Source organism: Heliangelus exortis, chromosome 7 (genome assembly GCF_036169615.1).
Source record: "Heliangelus exortis chromosome 7, bHelExo1.hap1, whole genome shotgun sequence".
NCBI lineage: Eukaryota > Metazoa > Chordata > Aves > Apodiformes > Trochilidae > Heliangelus > Heliangelus exortis.
Window position 1 is genome coordinate 31736770 of NC_092428.1, and position 20768 is coordinate 31757537.

Here is a 20768-nt window from a genome sequence, read left to right on the forward strand (position 1 = left end):
TTTAATTACTGTCTTTCACTGAAAATTATAGAAGGGGGTGGAAAGGCATGTGGCCAGGAGGAGATGGTAAATACTTTTTTCCAGACTCAGTGTATTATATATGGTGCAAAGAAATATTCCTGTTCGGGATATTCCTATGAATTATTTAAAAAGGAAAAGACAAATTGTTGAAAAAATGTTTCAGAGGGGAAAAAACCCCCATGTTTACCCATTCTATCACACAAATAGACAAAAGTGGACTGAGAGTGAAGAGAGCAAATGGCATGAGGACCTGTTGAATTTCTTCTGCCCTGTACATCCTTGTTACCTATCTAGAAAGCATCCCATTACTCTCTTTGCTTTCCTGATAGTTCTTTTTGACTTCTTGCTGTTTCCCTTCTCATTCCTCTCTGTTTCTCTTTGCTCTGACCTGTGCCATCCACACCTTTCCCCAGTCTGGACTCTTCCATCCATCCCTCCATCCTCTGCTGTGCTTTCTCCTTGTCCTGTTGGGTTGTGCTTTCTTGTTCCTTCCCAACCATATAGTTTGGAGGAGCATGGACTTCTCTTGTGAAATCCCTTTGGAGGATAAGGGAAACAAAAGAAATAAAACAAAGAAACAAAAATAAAAGTTCAGTTTTCTGAGGAAGATGCTGTGTCTCACAAGATGAGAGGTGTCCAATGCCTGGCAGTCCACTTGGCAATTTGAGGCTGCAGAGTGGTGGAATGGCAGCCAAAATGTCACATTTTTTGGTGTCACACTCACTATTTTTATTTTTTTTTCAGTAAAAGGGAAAGGCAGAAGTAGGATATTAACTAATTCAGGTGAATGGGAAGCACTGGCTGACCCCAAAATTCCTCTGGTGTTACTGCATTCATCATGTTTTCCAGACACATCCTGAATGTCTGCTCCCTGCTAGCACAGCCCATTTTCTACCCTCTCTGTAGCTGTGCCCAGATCCTTCTTGTTGATTTGTTGTGGTGTCACACAGGACATAAGGATGAGTATGAGATGCCTCCCAGACAGCAGGGAATTACAACCTAATAATTCCATCAGAGGGTTTGGGTGACATTATAAACAACAAGAGTGAAGTTTGGGTGGCTTGTAGGTCCCTAGAGCCTGGAGATGAAATTATGACCCTGTAAATCAGTATGTGCTTGGGTTTTACTTTATTATAGAGTGGGGAGATGGAAAAGACCTCGTAGGCTAATCCATCTCCTGCCCTATGCAGGAGTGTTCCCTGCTTCCATTTTATTGATGCTTTTCCAGTTTTGAGTGAGCCAAACAACTGGAGTTTTGTAAGAACCCTTGCAGGCAGGCAGCTTTTCCTGAGATCCATCTGGGTGCTTCCCTTTTAAATTAATTTTATTCCAAGTAACAGCCAAAAATCACTGTTTGCTTTCCTGAATATTTTCTTCTTCCAGTTACCTCCACTCCTGTTATCATTCCAGTTGTTGTTTCCTACTGAAACTGTTCAGCTCCCTCTTGGTTTGGTCCCTCTAACCCACTGTGATGCTTTTGTCAGTCCTGAACCACAATATCCCAGGTACAGCCAGAGCTGTACCCAAAGAAAACCCCAAAATCCATTTCAGGATTGTCAGAATGGTATTTAAGGGAAAAGTAGCTGGAAAAAAAAAACCAAAAACCAAAAAGAAACAAGCAAAAAACCCAATAAAACAAAAAAACAGAAGAAAAAGCCAAAACTGAGAGCTCAGCCCTTGGATAACTGTTTATGTCAGAGGCAATAAGGTTTGGGTGAAACAAATAGCAGGCAGAAGAGGGGTTTTTTTTTGTTTGTTTTTCTCTCCTTGTGTAGTGGGTAACATGGCAGGGGTGAAACAGGACCCCAGAGATCCTGTCTCAAAAATGGTGCTCCAGGGAATAAAACTTGATTTCAAGCTTCACCAAGCTGGCAAAAACAGTCCCATAGGGAGATCCTGGGTGAGTGGTTCCCATCAGCTTCAGGAGGATTTGTTTTGGGTACAGAAAAGCAATATAACAATAATAATAATAATAATAATAATAATAATAATAATAATAATAATAATAATAATAATAATAATAATAATAATATATGTAATATATAATATAATATAATAATAGTCCTCAGCAGAGTCTACTACTTATTCACTCTCTGGTCTTGGCTGGGGATTCTCATAGTGACTAACTTTGTATTTTGACACAGATTTTTTTGCTGTATAGTTCCTAATGATAAATTCCATCAATTTGTTGTAGTCCTATGTCTAGTCTCTAGGTATAATTTTTTGTACTTAAGATTTGAGATGGAGGGAGTCTGTGCCTACTGAAGGAGGAACCCAGTAAACACCCTGCAGAGAGGCACTCGGGCCTTTGAAAATGCAGCAGCACTTTGTGGTGCTGGCCTTAAAACCTGGCTCAGACACATGCAGAGGGGAAGCAAACTACTTCTGACATATTTTCCCAACTTTTGAGTGCTTGACCTTATAACTTCAATGTTCTTTTGAGGACGATTTGCAAGTTGTTTTAGTTATTCCTATATAGTCGTAAAAACTCAGTATATACAGTTCAGTGAGTTCCTTAGTACCTCACTGTATTTATTAGGTGTAATTCTGGCTCCTGAATGAGCTGTATTTCTCTGCATTTGTCATGACATGACAAGGGCTGGTTTTAGTTGCCTTTACTCTTGCAAAATGTTTGCCAGGAATTCATTCCACCCATGGAATGGGTTTAATCCATACAATGAATTCCATCGTTTGAAATGAGCTGTGCTTCTAAAAACATCTTACAATTTTCTTTCAGCTGATTTTTAATGAAAAATACCTTTCAGATAAAGCTGTCTCACCCCACTAATGCTAGGCAGTGGCAAATCTTACATTTCTCAAGCTGCTTTAATCAATAAAGTTATCACCAGTCCTTTCCCTTCTGACTGAGGCCCTGACTTTGCCTTCTGCTGCTGAGATGTTTTCAGCCTGCACTTAGAATAGAAAGAACTCCCCACAGCCCAATTTTCATTTTAACCTTTCCTCAATGGCCTAGAAATAACAGATTGCCAGTATTACTTTAATAGATTGGAAATTTAAACCTCTTAGAGGTAGCCAGACCTATCTTATGATTCAGTAATATGACAAAGAATAACACTTCTTAAAGGTTACTGAAATGCCTGATTCACAGGTTTTAAGGCAGCTGTAACAGTGGATGGTTTTTACAGCTTTACAATAAAAACCTCAATAATGTTAAGGTTCTGCTGGTTTTATATAATCATAAAAAAAGTTCTCTCTGTAGCAAATTGTCCTGCATTAATGGGAGTTCCAGCAGGTCACACCAGAGTGCATAAAGCACCAGTAGTTAACCAGTTCCCATTTCTGCCACCTGCAAGGCTCAGCTGGGAGTTAGTGATGCATGAGAGCAGGCACAGGTCACCCCCAGAGTGGCACAAGGGCTCTGCCATCCTGCTCCTGTCCCCCCCCAGATTTGCCATCTCAGAAAGAGGAGTCGAGTGGCCAAGTGAGATTTCAGGCTGCAAGTCCTGCTGAAACCTTGCAGCCTGTGGAAATCTGCCCTGGGGGTTGGGGGGATTTCTTTGTGTCACCTGTCCTGCTGGACATGAGATGCTTTTTGGTGCTTGCAGAGCTAGTAGTTCCAAGGTAGAAACTTTTAATTAAAAGTACTATGGGATCCTGAAGCCTAGGAGATTACCAGGCCAAGGAGAATAGGGAGAAAAGTAAACAGATTGTATTTCTTAAGGGGTTAATAAGTTAATCAAGATTATATATAAGCTTTATTTACTTACATCCCTGGCACATTTAGCTTAAGTTTTTTAAATCTATAGCAAAAATCTACTTAAATCTGACTCTAGAAACATTCACTGGGTTCAGTATTATGTTGAAGTTTGCAGCCTTCCTCTCTGCAGCTCTTCATTTGCAGCCTCCATAGACTCCAGAGCACCCAACCTGAGCTGGTCCTATAAACACTGCAGTAACATCAACATGTTCTTGTCCCTCTGCCTCTTTCCTTTTCTTACTCCACAATTCCTTTTCTATTCAAACACTTTTTCTATCATTTTAGTGAATGCTAAAATGCTGTTTGCAGAAAAAATACCTAAGATTCCTGCTCACCACCCTACTAGCACCTCTGAAGGCTTCTTGGTGAGGAACCAGTGAGGTTCCTGACCACGAGAGTGATCTTATCCAGTGGGGATTGTATTATGCCTTCCCACCCAAAAATTCTTGAAGGTCATGGTCATCTCCTCCATTATCCCAGCCTATCTGGCTTGAGTTTGATGGGCACTCTCCAGGTGCAGTAACTTCACTCAACTTTCACTGTGGTTTTTTTACTAGTGGGAGGTGTCCCAGCCCATGCAGGGGATTGGAGCTGGGTGATCTTTAAGGTCCCTTCCAACCCAAACTATTTTATGATTAGTGCATGTGTACAGCCACACACACCATCTCCCCCCAGCTTTCAGGTTTAGGGAATAGAAATTATAGCCATCTGAATTCTGAGATGATTTGCCTTAAAACCAGGGAGACTGTCTCACTCCCTTTTGCTTTCTTTTTAGTAAATTTTTAGCCAACCAAAAAACCAAAAGTAACTTCCATGGAATAATTGACCAGATTAACAGCACGATCCCTGTGTGAAATCTGAGCATGAACAGGGATCTTCTAATTCTTGCTTTCAGTGGATAAGTGACCTTTCAGTTTTAAATCTTTCTCTCTCTTCTTACCATATTGCAGTCAGGGAGGAAGTTAAACCCAGGTTTGACAGGTAGAGTTTTTTTATTTCCCTCGGCAGTGCACCTTTTGACCTCTATCTTCTTGCCAATGATTTTTTAAATCCTAAATGATTTGGGAATAATTGCTCCTCCTCTAGTGATTATTGCCCTTCACTGATAGTAAATCTGTGCAATCCCCAGGGGCTGGAGCACATTTTTTGTATGCCTGTGCCACAAGCTGGCCTGGACAGGCATCACTGCTCAGCTGCGCCTGCACTTCCAGAGCTGCCGAGTGTCTTGCAGGAAAACTTGGCCTGGACAGGGGAAAATACAGCCCCAGCAAGGGACTGCTTGGGGGGCTGCCCAGTCCTGTCCTTTTTGTTCCCATTTTCAGAAGGGGAAATTAATTTTTAGGCTTTTGAGAACCCAGGACTGTAATTGTCGCTGGGGAGCAGGTCTGCTCCTGGGGTGTCCCTGTGGATTTTCCAGGGTTCCTTCCCCACAGCCTTTCTCCCTCTCAGGGAGTTGGAAGCAAACAAGATAAAGATCAAGTAGCTAAAGATGAAGCTACTTCATGATGAAGAACATGAATACATATTTTCAAGGCTGGTGTGTTTCCCTGGTGTTGGGTGCTGCCTCCATTCTCTCCAGTGTAAGGTTGGAAGGTTGAAAGCTGTTTTTTTGCTTATTTTTTAGAGATTACTGTTTTGTGTAGATGTTGGTTTTTGTTCAAACTATGACATGAGCCCCCACCAACCATTTTAAATTTGAAGTGTAAAACTTTTTAATGCAGGGTATAGTAAGCCCTTGAAATTTTGAAGATGAAGCTGGTAATGAGAAAGACCCCATGGCTGATACGCTTCAATTTAACAGAGATCTTTAACACTGACAGGGGCTCTGAGGTGAGCAAGCACGCTGCACATTTTCATCAGACACTCAGACAAATTTTAGCACAGCCTGAAGTTCTTTTCTCAGTTCTTTCTTTTTTCTTTTTTGGATCTACTCAGTTGAGTTTATTAACATTGGCATAGACTTGAGCTGGGTGTAACGCAAACCGTGCTCATCCATATCACATTGTGCCAAAAGACATCAATTAGATTCTCTAGTAATTTCCCACATTTCTGTATCAGCCAGAGTGTGGGGTAGGATCACAAGCTTAATCTTTTGGCTGGCTTTTCGAAGAACAATTTTTAGGCAATGTTTTAAGTTAAGCTTAAAACCGCTTGGAGCGCAACATAAATGCATCATTAGGAACGGAGTAGGACTAACTTCATAATATTCAACATTTCCTCTGAACTGTGCCAAATCACTTTGATTCTTTGATTTTTTGGGATTGATTACAAATTGTGCAGATGTTTACTGCACCAGCACGTTGCTCGAGGAGCCCCAGCATGAATTACATTCAAGGGAGGGTGACTTGTAATCAATGCGATGACAACGTTGTCTCGTTTAATTTGTCTGATGGCAGCATTAAACCCCAAATCAAGCTGCTTGTGATGTCAGAGGAGTGTGATGTATGGGGGAAATAAAATCCACTCCATGCCAATGTTTCTGTATTTCCTGGCTCTGACAGGCCATCATGATTGGAGATGATATCCTGAATGATGTCGGCGGGGCCCAGCGCTGCGGGATGAGAGCTCTGCAGGTGCGGACAGGGAAGTACAGGTCAGTGCACAACCTACACCCTGCAGAAATCATGGAAAAAGAGGAAATAAATGGAAATAATGATTTTTGCCCTTCTCTCTTTGCCAAATGACACCGTGCTCTAATTTTCTTGCAGCATCTTAATTTCTGAAAGAAATAGAGTTGTGCTTTGGAAGCTTGTTTGTGTTCAGAGTGAATGGGCAAGGCAGGTTTTTTTCTCCTGCTTTGGCAGATCTTTTTTCTGTCCATGGCACAAATTTGTCATCAAGATACACCTCTACTTGTTGTCTGAACAAACACCTTGTGCAGCAGTTAGGCTGGGTGATATTTGTGATTTGCAGAGAGCATTCTGTGAAAACACAGTGTGTATAAGAGTGGCAGGAAGGGGAGGACATAGTGCCTTTGATCTTTTAAAGAAATCTTTTCTGTTGAATTACTGCTGTAATTTTCTCATCCTGGTGCATAGAACTGGTGTGTTTCTTGGGTTTTGCTTCTTTATTTTTGTTTTGCTGCTGCGTGGAAGCGTTCAACACTTGATAGAAGACATGTCTGAAACTTCTAGCAGGGTTAAGATGATAAAATGAGTCTGTCAATTCAGTGCTCTCTGAGGGTCATATCTCACAGCTTTGTGATGGACTCCATATGTCTGCTATTTCCCCCAGACACGTATTCAACACTCAGATGCCTGGGATGCAAGAGCTGTTTCTCTGCTTCCTGTCTTTCCAGGGAGCTTTTCCAGCCTCACTCACCTCTTCCAAATGACCTTCCAAAACCTCCTCCATGCAGGTGTCTCCATGTCTGCTTTCCCTGAGCCAAGAGCTGCAGAGAGGTGACCTGAGAGCACTTATAGCCAGGGCATGGGGCAGGGTTGCTTGGTGGAAAATGAAGCAAAACGAAGCCATCATCTGATGCTCAGGCCAGGTTAGGTTTGAGGTCAGCTCCAGAGGCAGAGCAGATGTTGGTCCCTACATTTAGCATTTGGGTTCCATAACACTCTAAAGCTCCCCTGAACCTTCCCCTCTTAAACATGACCAAGCCTCATGGCACTGGGCATGGTTCAGCAGCACCATCTATTCCTTGATTTTCAGATCATGAGACTGTAAAAGAAGGGTCTGCTTTTTGGAAGGGATACAGCAAGTAAGAATGGTGCTTTCTCTGGTCTAAATGAAAAGCTATTTTGTTGGCTTTCAAGTCAGGCTGTTCTGCTTTTAGTTTATGTGAGGTGATGGAATAATACCCAGTGCCTCAGTTCTAATGGGCCAGCAAGTGATGCTTTTTGAGAAAAAAAACAAAAAAAGACAGGTATGAGTGTGTTGCATTTGGGGTATTTTTGCACCTTTAAGATATTACATCTCAAACTCAGTCATCTAGTTGACTAATGCACAAAAAAACCCAAAGATTTAAAAAGCAGGTATATACTTTGTGCTCTTGGAGTTATTTGTCTGTAACCTGTGTCATCCCATTAATTTCCTAAAGGAGAAAACAAGGCTTTAATGGCTGAATTTATTCTGATATTAAGGGGACCTTTTTGTGAATCTACATCTTAATAACACACGGATCCAGGTGTCAGGGAGGGAAACAGCTCTGCTCACAAGGGTGAATTACACCTTTGCTACTCAACAAATACCTCCTCTGACATCCCAAGGAAGGTCCCAGGTGGTGCTGCATCCACATTATTAAGGTGACTGACATAAACTCTATACACACACACACACACATAAAAATAGGCAGAATCTTATGCTGGAAAAACATTTTCTTCTATCAAGTCTGAGTCACAATTTCAGAGTTGAAAGGGAGTCCTCAGCTGTTCTAGATGGGGAACAAGATTGTTTTCCACTGTTCCTTTTCCTGTTGCAGCTTGTGGTTGTTGTTACCTGAAACCAAATCTGATGGTGTGGGAGTGGGAAACACAGGTGAGTGTCTCTTGAGATTAAGCCAGTCCTGGTGTTAGTAATTGTGTGTTAAGTGAAGTAACTCCTGTTTGCCAAGAGAGGTCAGAGCTGTAGCTGGTTTTGAGAATGACTGATTTCTGTACCCATGGAAAATTGAAGCAGTGAGTATTGAGAGAGATGGGGAAAAAACCCAAAAAACCAACCAAAACAAAACAAATGAATGAAATGAGGAATAACAGCAAATTTAATTATTCCATGGCTGGTTTCAAGTCTGATCTGTATAAAATGATGCACACATCCTCTCTTGTTGTGCTACACCCAAGGACCTCTGGATGGCACCATCACCTCAGCCTCAGCTGTAGCTTCGGGTCCCTAAGGCTTGAGGCTGCTTTTGCAAAAGGAGTGGAAAGCAGAAGAGGCTCAGGTTGTTGGGTTTGTTGCAGTGGGATTTCCAAAGGTTTCAGTTCTGAGAGTCTGTCCTGCAGCTCAGGACATGGGTGATCACCCCAGATGAGTTCTCTCTGGGTTTCTTCAGCCATGAGCAGTTTTTTCCATTTCCACCCTAAGGTTGCTGCCTTGCTTCAGCTGATTTGAGAATCAAATAACAAAGAAAAGAGGAACTATCCCCAGGAACTGCTGCAGGTGCATTTCACAGCATTTTCTGTGGAAATGACATTATTTGCACAAGTTATGCCAGAGAAGGCATTTTGCATGTTGTTCTGCTGCTCATCCGAGCAACTCTGTTGGACCCTTCTGGTCTCACCTAAATGCTGTCCCTGCTTGGCAGAGATTGTCACCTTCTCTCCTCCTTCTCTGTCTCTTCTTTCAGGGCTCAGGAACATCTTTGAGGTCTGTGTCCCACCAAAGGTTTATGCATCATGGCAGGAAAGATGGCTTGAATCAAGGTTGTCTGTACTGCTTGTTGGTGTTTCAAAGGCACTTCAGCAACCACAGGGTGCAGAGCACCTTGGTGCATTTTACTTGCTTTAATAAGCTAGAAGGAAAAATCCCCTTTGGCCCTGGAAACTTTTTATGGGAAGAATCTGTGGATCTGCTGATGGAGATTTCAGCAGCAGGCAGGGGTGGAGAGGTCTTCTGTAGGGCAGGCAGCCTCCAGCTGACATTTGCCAGGGCTTCTGCACTGCTGGCTGCTCCCAGGGTGGGTTCAAAGTGTGGGGTAAGCTGGAAAAACATTGTTTTACACCACTGTGCACAGAGGTCCTGAAAATCAGCTCCTTTGTCTCACTTCTTTCGTGCATTAAAACAAAAATGTATGAAAAGCTGCACAGATGATTTCCTTTAGTATGACAAGCTTTGCATGTTCCTCACTCCTGCATCTGTGCTTGTCTTCTCTAAAGCACTTAATCCTCCATCAGGATTTCATCTTCAAATGTTGAGCTCTTTTAAACCAGGCATGGTGCAGATCAGTCCATGGAATGTCATAAATCCCAGCTGCAACATGGAATAAAATTTCTGTTGGCACAAATCATGGCTGCAGGGGAAAGGTGTGGAGAGAAGGTGATGTTCTGAGTTGGTCTCAGCATGGTTCTCCTACATGGGCTGAGTGGTTGGGTTGGCCAAGTGTAGCCTTTATTTGGTGTAAAATCTAAATGCAGAGGGTCAGTCTGGTCCAGAGGATTGTCCCTTTTCTCACTTTGTCCCTTCTACAGGACAGATCAAGCCATTGCTGCAGACTCTTGTGTGCCAAGAGGAGAAACTGGTGTGGGGTTTTCCAGCATTGGGAAATCTGATGCTGATTACCAGGTTTCTGTGTCACACCTGTGTGTGTTTGTGTGTGTGTGTGTGTGTGTGTGTGTGTGTGTGTGTGTTTGTGTGTGTGTGTGTGGAGGCCCTTCACAGCCAACACCTTTCCCAGCTGGGAAGAACTTGCACAGGGTATGTGCTAATTCCACTTGCAGCTAATTGGCCTTGACATCAAACCAATAATTTCCACAATAACTATTGATTCTGCAATGCTGCATAATGCCCTTGTTCCTCTTTTGTTTCATGCAAGTCAGAGCAGAGAAAAATTACTTTGTGGCTCTTCCAGCTGTCTCTCTTCAAAACTGGAATCAGCTTTCAGGTGTGTCAGCTCATCAAATTGCAGGTGATGGCAAGAAAAACTCCCTAACTACCCCTTTCTCCTTGCTGTGATTTGCAGGCTTTGCTTTGTAAGAAAACCTGAGTGTCCACATGAGGTTTTCTTCATTTCATTGGGGGTTTTATCTCCATCCCATGGCTGATACTGCAACATCCCTGAGCTCCTTTGTTATGGACATAAAGGATCACCCAGGGATGGAGGATAAAAGGCCAGGGTGCCACCAGAGCATCCATCTCTCTCCAGCTCTGCCACTGTTCTCCAGGTCAAGTTACTCCACGTAGCCATTCTTCAGTTTCCCCACTTCATAATTATCCTCTGAGAATAATAAAGTGTCTTGTGATCTGTTCCTCTTATCTGACTGAAGACAAAAGTCAGAATTTGTACAGATTTCTAGAAAATCAGCTTGCCAGGATTAAAATCCAGATGTGGCCAAGACAAAAATTGTGACAGAAGGAAGATCTTACAGGCTGCCATTGTCAGCTGATTAAGGATTGAGAAAAACAGGGTGGGTCTTTGTAATAACTTCCTCAATGAATTTATAAAATTATTCTTAAAGTTCCCACCCATTAATAAATTCACAGCTGTCACTGTCATGGCAAATGAACCCTCATGGCATCTTCTGCAAGGGAATAGTCACATCCTACTGCTCTGCAGGGAAGCAGCATCCCCCCACCCTCACTTTCTTGCTCACTGTGTTACTCACCCCAGCCAAGAAGAACAATTTTATTGGTTTGTTCACATCTCCTGGGTCTTGATGGAACATACCAGAAGTGTGTAGTGAGGACTGACAGAGACACTCCCTTTGTGCTGAAACAGAATCAGAGACATTTCAGTGGCCTCCTGGTCCTGGTAATTAAGCCTCTTTCAAATATTAAGTGGAAAGACTCCCAAGCCATATTTCTATTGTAAAAAGTTGTGTTATAATTCACATTAGTTAATAGCTTCAGAAATGCTTATTAAAACCTATTGTCAGCAAGTTGGTTCTCATTTTAGCTGATTGCAGTCAATCCTAAGGCACAGCCTTACTCACTATTTATTGCACATCCAAATCACAGTTTTCTGGCCACGTGAGGATCTTCTTCACACGTGTTCATCAATTTCTTGACCACAGTTTGGTAACTGTAATCTTTGAACAGGCTTTGTAGAGGAGGTTCAAAAGCTACATACTCACATACTCACCTGATGACAGCCTTAAGTTTTCCCAGTACATTCAAATGTCCAGACACAGAAATGACAATTTTAGTGCCTGGTGCTTTGGCCTATGAGAAGGTTTAATTTCTTGCTGCCATAGTGTGCTGGTACAATCCAACCATCCACTTTTCAGGGTGTTACCAATCCCAACATAAAATAAATTGCAGTGGAAATACAAGTTGTTGAGCTACAAGTGGTGAACTTGGGAAGCAGAAGATTTAATCCTCTGACTCTAAAGAATCATCTTTGGTGTGTCTTGAATATTTCAGTTTCCTTAACTGAGCATAGCCAAGTGTTTACTTCCCAGTGAAGTTATTGATTTATATTAGAAATACCAGTTGAACTACATGACTGTTTTAGGCCCCTTCCAGCTGAACTATTCTGTTCTGTTCCATTCTAAATGCAGATTATCACTCAGATACAAACACCTGAAAGGAGCAAGAAGGGATAGAGAGTTCTGCTATGTTGTAGCTAATCTATAAATTTAGCTCTCTTCAGTCCAAAAGAGAAATGGGAGTTTATTTGCCTTTTATTAGCATGTTAATTTATTTGCTGGTACCATAAGAAATCTTGAGGAAGCAGAATGTGCTCCAGACAGAGCCACGTGTGCTGCTCTGAAAAAATCAGTCTGAATGTCCCAAAAGAGATCAGTCTGTGATGAGAGTAGGGACAGGGGTAAATAAGAGGGGAATGGATCAGGTCAGTGAGGAAATACAGGATTACCCCACAGTCTTGCCAGTTCTGCTCTCTACCTGCCTAATGCCTGACTCTTCCTCATCTTCAGCCCTGGTCTCATCCCATCCTAAACCCCTCTGCAAGGAAGCAGTTTGCAATATTCTGCAGATCAGGGTGGTAGTGACCACATCAGCCTGTGCTGCTGTGGTTTTGCTTCCCCTCTTGCTTTGCATCCCCACAACACGTGCAGGAGCAGAGACAGCTGCCTGAAAGGTTTCCATTTCTCCTCTTCTGAAGCTGATAAAATAATAAATAAGTAAATAAATAAATAAAGGGCTACAGGAGGAGGAGCAGGAGGTGGCCCCAGTGTCAGCCACCAGAATCAAGAGGAAGTGAGACCTGGGAGGGCACCTGGCTCAGGTGAGCTCCATGGGGCTAAACCACTTCCAGAGCCTCTCTGAAAGGCATCCAAAGTTAATGGCTATTTTTTTTTCTTCTTTTATTCATGCCAGCCTGAGCTGGCAGCTTTTCTCCACCTGACACAGTCGTGTTTACTCCTGCATCTTCCCAAGTAACACCAGAGCCCGTAGGTGGTCCAAGGCATCTGTGTTTCTCTCCTCCCTGAAGATAACATCACTTATAACCTCAGGTGGTGGTGGCTGCCTGGAAGGAGACAGCTCAGGGGCTCTCCAGGGTTTCTCCAAAGGGTGTTCACCTCCTGCACAGCACCCACTGTCCCTGCAGAACACCCTGTCCTGCCCTCAGCTCCCTGTCCCAGGGGACCTGCAGGCTCACAGACCACCTCTGGCTCCTGCCAGACCCCCAGCCTCCCTCCCAGCCTATGAGGCAAGACAGAAAGCAGCTCCTTGCCTATTTTTTATCTTTAGGGACTTCTTCTCAGTGCCAGCATAAGGCTGCAGTAGAATTCCACAGCAAAGCAGTCCTGGGAGCCAGCAGAGCCCAGCACTGTTTTTCAACACTTGTCACTTGCAGAATGCTGAGCTGTATGAGTTTGTCCAACACTTGACAGCCATGATGAATGCCATACCAATGGCTAACTACTTTATTTCCATAAAAAATGCTAATGAGTGTGTTGAAATGTGCTGCAGAAGTGGCAGAGCTGGGACAAATGGGTAATTGTGGTTTCACTGGAGATTTCCTTTTTTAAAACAGGGGTTCCTCTTCTCTGCATCTTTCTTTTTTTTTTTTTTTTTTTTTTTTTCCCTGTGGTTAAATGTCATCCCAGCTCACTTGGTGGATGGAGTCTTCTCAGCAGAAGGACAGGCTGCTCTGATTGATAAAACCAAAGCAGAATGTTGTTTTCCAAAGCAGAGAGAAGCAAACAAGAGAGAGGCAGGCCAAGTCAGCTGCTGATGTAACTCCCTCAGAGCAAATGGTTTCCTATCTGTCTGAAATTTAATCTGCTGGCTTGGCCTCTCTTGCTCACACCATAAACATGCTGGGGAGCTGTGGTGCTGGACACAGGGACTGCTGTCCCTCCTGTCCCTGCCAGGCTTGGGCTGGTGGCTGCTTTTCATCCCCTTTGGGGAGCATGATGTGGCTTGCTTGGTGTTAAAAATAAAGCAGCCAGCAGTGCCAGCTTTGAGTCTTCTGCAAAAGCACTGCATGGCTCTGTGTGTCAGTGTTCATGGAGAAGCTTCATGTGAGAAAAGGGGATGGGGACAGCTTGCTGCTGGTGCTGGGACATGAGCCAGGTTCACACCTAGCCCTGAAACAATGACAATTCTCACTCATCTGGGGGTTTCAGTCACGTCGACAGCGTCCACGTTGCCACCTCAGTTTCCCTCCATGCTCACAGGTGGCTGAAAAACCCCACACAGGGTTGGTGCATGGGGTCTGTGTCCTCTGCCAGGGCTTGCAACTTGAGCCTTCGTCCTCCTTAAAAGCAAGGAGGAGTCTCAGGGCTGTGGGGAGCAGGGCTGGGCAGCCCCACTGCCTGCCAGCTGTACCCACTGCACACACTGTCCCTCCGGGCTGAGCATCTCAAAAGCTTTCCCCTTCTTCACTCCCCTCTGACTTAGGTATAAAATGGGCCTGTGAGATCAGCTGATAGAATCCAGACTGGTTTGGGTTAGAAGGGACCATGGGCAGGGACACCTCCCACAGCCCAGGGTGCTCCAAGCCCCATCCCAGCTGGGCTGAGACACTGCCAGGGATGGGGCAGCCACAGCTTCTCTGGGAAACCTGGGCCAGTGATACTCTGCTAAATGGTGTTCCCACTCCATAGACCCATTCCTGTGTGAACACAATTTCTGTGGCACTTTCAGGGACTCCCTCCAGTCATTATGGAAGGGTTTCTTGGCCAGGTTTGTTGCATGGTGCTTACCCCAGTGTGTGCATTTTATTGCACAGCTCCTGGTGTGTGTTAGCTCAGGGGCTGCACGACACCCTGTGCTTTGCACAATGCATCTGCAGGGCCTCCTTCCCCGTCCCCTGGGAGCCTGCCAGTTCCCAGTTTGTACTGGAGGAGATGGGTTTCTCAGTGCAGATTTCCAGGGGGCTACACGAGGCAGGACACAGCTCCCTGCAGCGTGAGATCGGATTCAGACCCTGGTTATGGGATTACAGCTGCACTTGGGGGAGGATGGGAGGGAGCCTGGAGTGGGTTTTTTTTATCTTGGTGTGAGCTGCTGAAGCACCATGTCAAGCAGAGCAGCTGCTGGTGGCCTTCAGAGGGATGTCCTGTGCTGCAGAGCCCCTTCACCTGCCACCCAGCTGAGCTTTGTTCAGACCCCAGCAGGGCTTTGCAGCTGAATAACATGAAGTGTTCAGCTGGGCTGCTGGCTGCCTGACACTGAAATCAAGCCTAAAAATAGGAGGATGTCTGACCCTGAAGTGAAGGATTCTCACTCCCCAGCTTGGCACCCGCCCAGGGTGACATCATCTGGAGGGGAAGTTGGAAAAGCTTCCAAATTTGTTGCTTTCTGGGCAGGAGTGTTAAATGTGTGTGGCTGTGGGTGAGCAGGCAGCACATCCACGGTGGCCATGGATCAGGGAAGCAGGGAATGGGGAAGACAAGACCCAAAAATGGAGAAGGACGTGGATGTTGGAAAGAGAGCACATTGTCTGTGTATAATTTGAGGGGAGATGGTTGGAGCAGGAAAGGTCAGAACATGGCAGAGCATGTTCCCTAAAGGTGACAATTTTGGGGTGGTTTTAGGTGTGCTGCAAGGTACTGAGTTACAGTCAAGGTTGTGAGCATCAGACCACCCCGTGAGTGGTATCTGCTGGTACCAGTCACAGTTATGGTTTGAATCTGCCTGAATACTGCCTTGGAGGTGCAGGGATGCTGCTCCTGGTGGTCATGGGAGCATCCGAGGTGGCCAGGAACTGAAGGACCTCCCTTGGTTTCAGCTGTGATACTTAACAGCTTTGTCCAGGCTGACCTTCTGGAATTTGATCAAAATCTATGCTCAAGTGGCAGGGATGACCTTGCTGTTGTTGTTCTGATTTCAGATTGCTTGAACCAAGTTTCCTTGTCTTTCTGTGCTGAGCTTCATTGTCTTCTTTCAAAAAATGCTGGGCTGTTATCAGTGCAGTAGGCACTTTTCCTCTGCAACTTGATGGTTTTTTCCCTCAGGATGCTTCCAGGCCACTCCTGTGCTCATCCTCTAATGACAACACCTTTACCTTGGCACTGAAGAGGCCACACTGGAATTTGTAGCTCTTTTCAGAGGGTGAGAACTGCGTGTGATATTTAGACAGGGTGGCTCCATGGTCTGTTTTCCTTCTGCCTTTTAAATTCTCATCACATATTTATGATGCTGTTAGAGCAGAGATGCCCAGAGCACAACTCTGGGCAGTCTTTGGTCTCTGAGTCCCAAATGAAGCTGAAAAAACTGCTGTTGCTGTGTAAACACTGTGGCAAGAGCTGATTTCATGCATAGTGCTGGGCATTTTTAACCCAAGAATGAGAAGAGGGGAAGAGTTTTCCCATAGCCATGTCTCATCTAATATGAAACCAATTGATTTGGCTGCAGACTGAGAAGTGTTCAGGCATGCCCAGCCCTTCTTCTTTGGGGGTTTTGATGATCTTGGATCATCCCAGCAGTGAAACTTTTCCTGCAGACAAGCCAGCTCAGAGCCACCTACCCCAGCAGCAGCCCCAGGTGAGCTGCTTTTCACTCAGCAGCAGCCCCTGGGCAGGGCTTTTCTGACTCAGCAGGAGGATGTTTCTGGTTGTCTGCTGGGAAATGATCAGGTTGAGGTTGCCAAGGTGTTTCGTTGGCATCAGCTGAGCCCAAGGAAGGCAGATGATAGCCCAGGCAGGGTAAGGAGTTGGCATCCTCTTCTAAAATTAACTAGAGAGGAGCTTGCACAGTTTTTCCACGTTTCACTCATTTTTCAGGGGAAAGGTTGAAGCCTTTTTGTCTGAGAGATGAATCTTTAGTTGCAATTAGACTGGGAAACTTGTGATCCCTGCTACTTTTTATTCAGTGCAGCCTCACTGGAGTGATCATGGGAAAGGTAAGGACCTAAACCTAAACAGCTGGAATAAATCTCCTGGAGGGCAGCAGTGAATGGGGATCCTGCTGGAGGGCAGCTGCTGTGTCACAGAGCCATCATTTCATGGGGAATTAATGGAGCTGACACAAAGGCAAGCAAGGCACACACTAGAAGAGCTGCCTTTTATTCCTGCAGACAGAGCTCTTTAGTTTTGCTTGCTGGTTGAGATGTTGGAGCAAACACTTGACTTCCTTGTCATCTTTAAAGTATGTAGAGAGGTGGGGAGTTGGCTTTTGCTTTGCAAAGCCTCTTCCTGCAGTTTTTGGCATGACTGATCACCCTGCTCACAACAGTCTCAGGGCTTCACAATACAGTGGTTTTGTACAAAGCTGTATTTTTTATGCACACAAGTTTTTTAGGCTTTGGAAACATGTCCTGAGACAGTCATCCTCTAATTTGACATACAGCACATGGGTGCAGAGGACTTTGCTGGGAAGAGGGAGCAGGCTTGGGGGCTGGGAGGTGGTGGCCAGAGGTGCTGGTGGACACAGGGTGATGTGCAGGTGGCACAAGTTGTCAAATAATACTCAGATTAAAAATGTCAAATAGTAATAGGTGCTGAAAGACCATTCCAGGGTTCAGCCATACTGCTCATACTCCCTGGAAATACTGAAATACTTGCACCCCATGACCCATCCTCATCTCCCCCTTGCACAGAGCAGCCTCAAATGTGCTGGGGCTTAAAAAGCAACTTTTTCCCTTTGCCAGTCACTGCTATCCATGTGGCTTTTTCTCTTGTGTCTTTCTGGCAATTAAAAACAAGCATTAATCCATTTTATTTCCAGAGAGGAGCTTTGAGATCCTGCCTTGTCTGTGCAGACAGGGATGGGAGGCAGAGAGGTTAAAACTGATGCTGGCCAGAGGGTCCCCTGTTTGCATCCTCCATGTGAAAGTACTTGAGCATCCCATAGGAACAGATGTTGGGAAGGGACACTGCTCCCAGGCAAGGAAAATGGGATCAGAGGGGGAAAAGGACAGCAAGGCAGAGGGGGGATTTATACCTCCAGAGGGCTGCACTGATCTTTTCCATCTAGACAGCATCCCTGGCTCCCTTCATCAGGCACTGGAGGTGCAGGGCTCCTTTGGGCTCTCCTCTGCTTGCCCTTCCCTCTCTCCTTGCTCCATTAGTGGAGGAAAAGGACAGGTTTTGGATGAGGACTCTTGGAGGTCAACTCTGGTTGGTACAAAGACCTTGGTTGAAATTAAAACAAAAAGCAAAACACAACACAACCAAACCTGTCTGCATTTAAATCAGCCTAATTAAAGTGGCTTTTTCCAGGGGCTGCCTTGCCTGCCCTAAGTGATTTGTGCAATTACTGTCTTTGTGTTTGTCTGCTGGGGTTTTTTTTCTTACATCACTCATTTATGGGACACTTCTCAGGGAAGATCACCTATGTGCAAGATGTTATTTGAAGCTGAGAAAGCAGGGGATAGGTTCTCACCTGCTCTAAGGAGTGGAGTAAATTGGCAGAGCTCTGCTGCTTTACACCTGCTGCTGCTCTGGCCCACTGGCTGCCTGGAAATAGCTTACCAAATGTTAAAAAAAAAAAAAAAAGAAAAAAAAAAGAAAAAAAAAAAGAAAAAGGTTTCTCCATCCATCTGGAACACATTTGCATACATCAGGGCAAGGAGAGGCATTTGTGAGAGCAAATGCTTCATTTATCAGTGTATGAGAAAAGAGGGGATGTAGCTGGGATAATGATAACCAAGATCAGTCTTCTTGGAATGGGAAAGTAACAATAATCCTAATTTTATGAAATCCTCTGAAATTTACTGTCTATTTACTTAACACCCCAGACCCTTTCCTGTGGCAGAGGATCAGTGAGATTTATGGAGGTGCAGTTTAATAATCTAAATACTTAGGAGTTCATCTCCGTGGCCCTTGGGCTGCTCTGGTTATTTTCAGTGTCACTGCTTGGAGGCCGTGGGAACTGGGGATGAGGATGGGAGCACAGGGGCCAAAAATCCACCAGAATTTCTCCAAATGCTCTCCTTCCACTTGCTCTGCAGGTGAGAAACACCTGGCCAGCCCAGGCAGAGAGAGAAGGGAAGGGAAAAAAGCTCCTTTCACTCCTCTTCAGGAGCTGCCTCTTTTTTTCCTTTTTCTGGTCTATCTGTCTTATTTTCCCTGCATTTAAGGATTTTTTTTTTTTTTCCCTACACATAATATTTATTCAGAAATTCCCTCTGCATGGAAGGTCATGGTAGCAAATGCATCTTTGAGCTGGAGAGCTGGCTGCAGTTTCCTGATGACAAGCCATGGTTATCACCTGTCCTTGCAGAGTCCTGTCAAAACCTCTACTAGAAGCTGAAATAGCAGCAGGAGGAGGGAAAATCCCTTTGGGATAATACAGGGTTTGTTAAAAAAAAAGAGGAGAGGTTATCCAGAATCCATGAAAATGAAGACAGGCAAGGGAGCAGAACTATGAGCCTGGAAGCCCTTTTGCTTCCATCATTTAATATTAGGAGAAAATGCCTGGACCTGGGGTTTAATAACTTGCTGATGTTTTTTGTAGCAAGTTCATAATTGCTAAGCCTGTCTGCATTTGTGGGTTTATGAGCTGTGCTGCCTTTTGGCTGAATATTTCCCCTTTTCTTACCATGAAAGCAGCTGTCATTCCCAGTCCTGCATACCTTGCAGGAGCAGAAACCCATAACTCTCATTTCCCATTCAGCTCTAAAGCACTGTGGGATTTTAGGCTTGGTATAAGCACAGACAGAAAACCCAAACAACAATCCCTAAAAGATGAGTGTGTTCATCCAGAGAAGACAGAAAGAAAATTGCCTTTGACTCCTTCCGAGTCAGAGTTTTGGTCCAAGGGGTTCAGTAGCATTGGAAGCCTCAGTGCTTCAAAGACACAAGCCAAATTCTCAGTAATAAAATTTTAAAAGCAATTTCCCTCCAGGGCACAAATTCTAATATCAAATCTCCTACGTTTTCCCAAAGCCCACTCTTGAAAGCAGAATGCACATTAAATCAGGCTGCCTTGTCACCAGGACTCCTGCAGTGTCACCAGGAAGGCCACAAGCTCCAGACAGGTTGGAAAACTGAGGAAAGAGGAGGGGAAGAAGGGTTTGAGTGTGTATTTGGGGGTGTTTCAGGAAGCTTTGGTTGCTGAAGCAGTGTCCTTAATGTCCTGTGTTCCCTGCCTGCCCCTCCTCTTGGTGGCTGTCTCAGATTTTTGCTCACATCCCCATCCTGAAGAGTCTGGGTCAGGTGTGGAGTGATGTGGGATTGCTGATTTATTAGGGAACATCAGTACTTGTCAGCCTGGGAGCTGTGGAACAGTTGGTCTGAGCAAAGAGGAGGAAGAAATCTTGGCATTTTCTTAGGAAAATGGTGAGACAGCAACAAAAAATGTCCCCTCTGCCACATGTCCTGAGGAGAGATGGTGCCCTCAGTGCCAGCTCTGCTCCGTATTTATCCCTGCTGGGGGCAGCTCCTTGAACCTAAAAGCTGCTCCAGGGGTCAGGGAATCAAAGCAGCTTCCTGAGGGCTTTGGATCTCACCAGATTCCTGCTGCAGTGTGGGCAAAAATTCCAGCAGCTGGGTATCTGGCAATGAGAGGCAGGTTTAGGAGAGGCTTCTGGCTCCTGCTCCCAGCCCTGGTGCTGCTGTGGATGAGGGAATGTGCCATCTGTACCATGTGCAGGTCTGGTCCCTCTGCAGCTGAATCCTGTGGGAGCTTTTCCCATCCCAAAGATCTGAAAAAGGGCTTGCAAATCCCACATGCATCACTTTCGTCCTAGGTTTTGGTTTTTTTTTTTTTTTCCACTGCTTTGAAAACATTGCACACCCCAGTCACAAGAGGCAGAGGAGTTCTTGAGATCCTGACCTGGGGTTGCTTTCAGCTACAAAACCCTTTCAGCACCAGTCTCAGCACCATGTCTCTGTTCATGTTGCCTACACACAGGCTTCCTCTGGAATTGCTCAAGGAGGCTCTTGGAAAGTTTTGGGAAGCATGTTACAGAAGATGTTAAATAGGATGGTGGCAGAGGGGGGGAATGGAGTGACCTCCTTGCCTTCCAGCAGTGCTTTGGACCCTCTGCTGAAGCTGCAGTGTGTATTAT

General features: G+C 44.8%; 1 protein-coding gene across 3 annotated transcripts in view; it reads left to right on the forward strand.

The window, feature by feature from the left end:
- The window catches only part of LHPP (phospholysine phosphohistidine inorganic pyrophosphate phosphatase), a 75231-nt gene that overhangs the window by 18178 nt on the left and 36285 nt on the right, over window positions 1–20768 (forward strand). For all 3 annotated transcript variants that reach the window (XR_011726901.1, XR_011726900.1, XM_071749659.1), the window contains exon 6: window positions 6241–6332. Coding sequence is in view for 1 of the 3 variants with exons in the window: in XM_071749659.1 (XP_071605760.1) it covers window positions 6241–6332 (92 nt within the window). In the remaining 2 variants the exon portion in view is untranslated. The remainder of the gene's footprint in view (window positions 1–6240; window positions 6333–20768) is intronic.